Source organism: Myotis davidii, unplaced genomic scaffold (assembly GCF_000327345.1).
Source record: "Myotis davidii unplaced genomic scaffold, ASM32734v1 scaffold72, whole genome shotgun sequence".
Classification (NCBI taxonomy): domain Eukaryota; kingdom Metazoa; phylum Chordata; class Mammalia; order Chiroptera; family Vespertilionidae; genus Myotis; species Myotis davidii.
In genome coordinates this window covers 7,152,616-7,157,287 of record NW_006284618.1, presented here as the reverse complement: position 1 = coordinate 7,157,287, position 4,672 = coordinate 7,152,616, and the positions used below count along the sequence as shown (strand labels likewise).

Sequence of the window (4,672 nt, the reverse complement as noted above, 5' to 3'; positions counted from 1 at the left end):
CAAGGAACCGGCGAGGAACTGACCCCCGGGCCGCCGGGCTCCGCGGCCTCTCCCGACCCTGATTGACAGCCGCGACCTGGTGATTCTGAACAGGACCCAGAAGAGCCCGGGTGAAAAGTCCTGCTTCCTCTCCCTGCGCTGTGACCCCCGTGGAGGTGAAGGAATCGCTTCTGTGGGCATTTTAAGTTCAGCAAGAAATATGGAAGTGTACTTAGGAGAGGAGTACTGTGGCACCATAGGGGCAGGAGTGTTGGTAATGTGCTGGATACCAGTGAACACGGAAAGTTTATTTTGCACAAAAAATGTCTAAAATTGGAGTCCGCTGCACATGCTTGTAAAATAAAGTTGCTCTCCTTTGGTGAAAAGCCGTGTGCGTTCGTCAGTAAAGTTGTGGTGCACGTGCGACCCGTCCCAGCAAAGTCTCCCACCAGCGCTCCTGCTCTGGGGCCCAGGGTGGACCTCGAGAGGGTCCACGCGTGGTGGAGGCCATGGGGTCCACGCTGTCCCCTGGAGCTCAGCAGCTGATGAGTGTGGTCAGGTTCCAGCAGCAGGGACGGGCCTGTTTGCTGGGAGAAAATATATCCCGTTGAGTTGAGGACCCAAAACACAATCTATTGGCCTACAAACGACGGAGGCAGACGGAGCTCAGAGGGAGCTCTTGTTCCACACGGAACGTCTAGATGTTGCAGGCGTCACAGATTTCCCACCGCACAAGCGGGAAGTATGGGCGCCTCCAGCCTGTGGGTCCTGGGACATCCCCAGGTTGGCGACCACGTGGGAAGTGACAGGTGATACTTAATTCTGTGGACACGACCCCTTCCTGAGCCTCGGTGGAGAGCCCGCGTTTACCTCCATGAGTCAGGAAGGCACTATTAACTCTGCCCGTGCAGTTGTAAGCTGCATTCCCCTGGGGGAGCGGCTGCAGGCGGTTCTGGGGAGCGCTGCCTCCAGGCGGATGCTGGGCCTGTGGGCCTCGGCGCCCTCGGGAACCTGCGACAGGCCGACCTGCGCACCTGTGCCTCTCAGAGCCCGGCTGACTTCGGGACGCGCGGGACAGAAGACGTGACAGCTCCCGGGGAGGAGAACGCACGGCCCCCCGGAGGAGGGAACCCCGCACCCCTGGGAGAGTGGGACACTGCGCCCCAGAGCCATCCTCTCCCGGGGAGCGACCTTCAGCTCGCAGCGGCGTCTTCCTTACCAAAGAGGCCGAGTGACAGCCCCGCGGCCCCTGCCCCCGAGCTGCTGCCCCTCCTGCAGGACGTGTGCGGGCAGGTGCGCCGGCTCCGTGGGGCTCAGAGCGCCGCGTGGCCGGGACACGTCCCCACGCCCAGCGAAGGCGGCCTTGGTGGTGGGATGGGAGAGCCGCCCGCCTGCTCCTACTTGGAAAAGATTCTGTGTAAGAACCTGGAGCTGATGGAGCGGAGGCTGACGGACTACCTGGACGAGCGGCTGCGCGCCCTGCAGGAGCACGTGGATGGCAAGGTGGCGCTGCTGGCGCACCTGCTGCAGAGCCCCGGCTCCCCGCCCCCGGGGCTGCCGCTCACGCGCTACGACTCTGGAGACAGACTCTCCAACGGAGAGAGATAGGCGCTCCGTGCGCCGTGCATGCAGATGTTTATTACCTATTTATTACCACGCGACCCAAAGCTCCCACCCGTGTCGATGTCATTGGAGGATCAGCATCCTACTTGCATCAAGTGACCTCAGCGTTCATTCCCTGTGCTTGTGACGTGAACCCCGGCTGCATGAGTGGGTGACCTTCCCTGAGCTTGTGACGTGGCCTCGTGCCACACCTGAGAGTGGATGACCTTCCGTGAGCTTGCAACGTGGCCTCGTGCCACACCTGAGAGTGGATGACCTTCCCTGAGCTTGCGACGTGGCGTGCTTGTGACGTGAACCCCGGCTGCATGAGTGGGTGACCTTCCCTGAGCTTGTGACGTGGCCTCGTGCCACACCTGAGAGTGGATGACCTTCCGTGAGCTTGCAACGTGGCCTCGTGCCACACCTGAGAGTGGATGACCTTCCGTGAGCTTGCGACGTGGCCTCGTGCCACACCTGAGAGTGGATGACCTTCCGTGAGCTTGCGACGTGACCTCGTGCCACACCTGAGAGTGGATGACCTTCCCTGTGCTTGTGATGTAAACCCCGTGCCTGAGTGTGAGCGTGATCGGGTCAGGAGTTATTTTTGTTTGCAGAGTTGATCACTCTTACAGAGATTTGTGTCCCTTGATGTTGTTTTAAGTATTTAAAATTTTTAAGGCTGTCCCATGCAGTGTGTTTGATAGAAGTGTATTTTTATCTATGAAAGACCTTATTTCCTCATCTTAGGAGGGAGAGAAATACTGCACTGTGGATTTGATAGTTGTTTTTCTCTTTGGTTATCCGTAAGTCGGAACCTCTGCGCTCACGGACTTGCACTGGCTGCTCCCTGAGAACAGGCGCAGGTCGGCCCTCTATGTCCCTGGGGGCGGGGGGGCGGTGGGGGGCGCTGGCTTCCTGTGCCGCGGTGACAGGAGGGAGGTCCGCGCCCCTCCGCGGAGGTTCGTTGCTGGACGTTTGTGTTGGACGGGACGCGAGTGTGGTTACCTTGTTGTATCTCCATCCACCCCTCGCCTGCTGATGCCCGTCCCCGCCTGTGCTGGGTGTGAGCACCGGGTGTGCCCTGAGGGCAGCGTGGGCGAGGAGATGGCCGTGCTCACTGCCGGCGAAGCCGTCAGGAAGTGTAACGATTGCATGTGCTGAAGGGGATGTATTTGCATCTAAAAATAAACGCGTCCATTTTGGAAACCACATGAGGGAATACAAGTGCTTTATTGTCCTTGGAGCTCTGCTTGTGTAGGAATCTGCTCCATTTCCAGATCCTGTACAGAGGACATGGGAGGGCACACGGCAGCCACCTGCCCAGCCTTCCCTCGCTCATGGGCGTTCACGGCGCGCAGTTACGGGGTATTTCCTTGTCATTCTCGAGAGTTCCGTCTCACCTCAAGTTGAGCCCGCCAGTCAAGTTTTATAGCTTCTGGTGTGTAGTCTCTTCACTGATTTCGAAAATGCCTCCCCAAGGTTGTAGCCACATTGCTACCCCCAGAGCGAGGACCACGGATAAACAGAGATGCAGGTAGCTGAAAAACCAATGCTAGATTCCTCTGCGTGTGTCTGACGGGAGATGTGATTGGGAAGCAGTATCCCAGTGGTCTCTCAGGTAGTGTTTGCCAGTGTGAATGGAATGCGTTAATGGCTTCGCTGCATGGGCTGTGCAGTCTGCACATTAGGGCTCTGGTATCACATCTCGGGTGTCGGCGAGCAGCTGGGTCCTAGGCCTGGGGTGTAAGCCCGGAGCCCCTTACCTGGCCCAGGTTTTTTTTTTTGTTTTTTTTTTTAAATATATTTTATTGATTTTTTACAGAGAGGAAGGGAGAGAGATAGAGAGTTAGAAACATCGATGAGAGAGAAACGTCGATCAGCTGCCTCCTGCACATCCCCTACTGGGGATATGCCCGCAACCCAGGTACATGCCCTTGACTGGAATCGAACCTGGGACCTTTCAGTCTGCAGGCTGACGCTCTATCCACTGAGCCAAACCGGTTTCGGCCTGGCCCAGGTTTTATCTCTGCCTCGTCCACAGCTCCCCCTGCCCTGCACCCAGGACTCTCCCCTCCTCCTTCCGCTCCTGCTGACCTGGCCTCTGCGGTGAAGAGCCAGTGCTGCCAGAGGAGGGTTCCCCCGGAAACCTTGTCCCTTCAAAGCTCAAGTCAGGCTCCAGGCCGGGAGGAGACGGACGGCGGGCCCTTCGGTCAGCACAGGCTGGGGATCCGTTCTGATCCTCGTCGAGTGCAAATGGAAGGACCGGTTCTGAGTCTCAGAGGGGCTCCAGGCAGAGCGTCCCGCCAGGAAACGTGTCTCTTCCGGAGATGGCGTTCCCTTCCCCGAGGCGGCAGGGATAAGAAGTTTTCATCCCCAGCGCCCTCCCGCCTGTGCTGCACGCGACATTACAGCCGGTTGCTCCACGTCCCAAAGTGGGTGATGCCCAGTGCCATTACATGGCTCGCTAACGACACCAAACATCCCCGAGGCGGAACGGGTATTTTCAATTCTGCATTTATTCAAAAGCACACGAATGTCCTGTAGCACATACCACAGTGGGGACACTATAAAACGACTCGAATAAAACATTCTGCTAAGAAAGGTCGCCCTGCAGGCGCCAGGGCCGCCGGTCAGAGCCCCTCGCTCACGTCGCAGAAGCCGGGCGGCAGGGACTTGGAGTCAGCGCACAGCTGACACTCGTCGTAGAGCTGGAGGCCGGGGTAGCAGCTGGCGGTGATGGACGAGGCTGCGGTGATCTTGTCCCTGGTGACCATGGACGGGTAACTTTTTAAGACCAAGCACATCGGTAGCTTTGGAGCTCTTAGAAAAGAGACACACAGGAGGGATTAGAACCCCCTCAGCCCGCCTGTGCCCGCGGTCAGGGTGCCGGGGGTGTGGGGCGGCCTAGCCTGAGAGGAAAGCTCTGCCCTGGCCCAGGCTCCTGGGTCATGTGCTCTCCAAGACGCCAGAGATGCCAGGCCAGACCCAGCACGAAGGGAGAGGGGCTGCCAGTGTGGCTCCCCAGCGGCTGAGGCCCCACCTGCGGAGCCCGGGTCGGGGGCAGGCGCCCGTCAGCTGCCCCGGGGTCTGG

General features: G+C 58.9%; 1 protein-coding gene, 1 long non-coding RNA gene and 1 pseudogene across 3 annotated transcripts in view; 2 read left to right on the top strand and 1 right to left on the bottom strand.

Moving 5' to 3' along the window:
- Positions 1 to 1,858, top strand: part of LOC107185165 — an 11,688-nt pseudogene extending 9,830 nt beyond the window's left edge.
- LOC107181418 lies at positions 7 to 365 on the top strand. Its single transcript, XR_001512119.1, has 2 exons — positions 7 to 155; positions 273 to 365. It is a non-coding gene; the product is annotated as an uncharacterized LOC107181418 (long non-coding RNA).
- A 2,221-nt stretch (positions 1,859 to 4,079) lies between the features above and the next one.
- LOC102755510 (protein FAM24A) overlaps positions 4,080 to 4,672 on the bottom strand; it is a 1,906-nt gene continuing 1,313 nt past the window's right edge. The window contains exon 2 of one of the 2 annotated variants that reach the window (XM_006754945.2): positions 4,080 to 4,401. In XM_006754945.2, coding sequence (XP_006755008.1) covers positions 4,212 to 4,401 — 190 coding nt within the window. In that variant the 3' untranslated portion in view covers positions 4,080 to 4,211. The remainder of the gene's footprint in view (positions 4,402 to 4,672) is intronic. The other variant, XM_015557233.1, reaches the window with a different exon arrangement.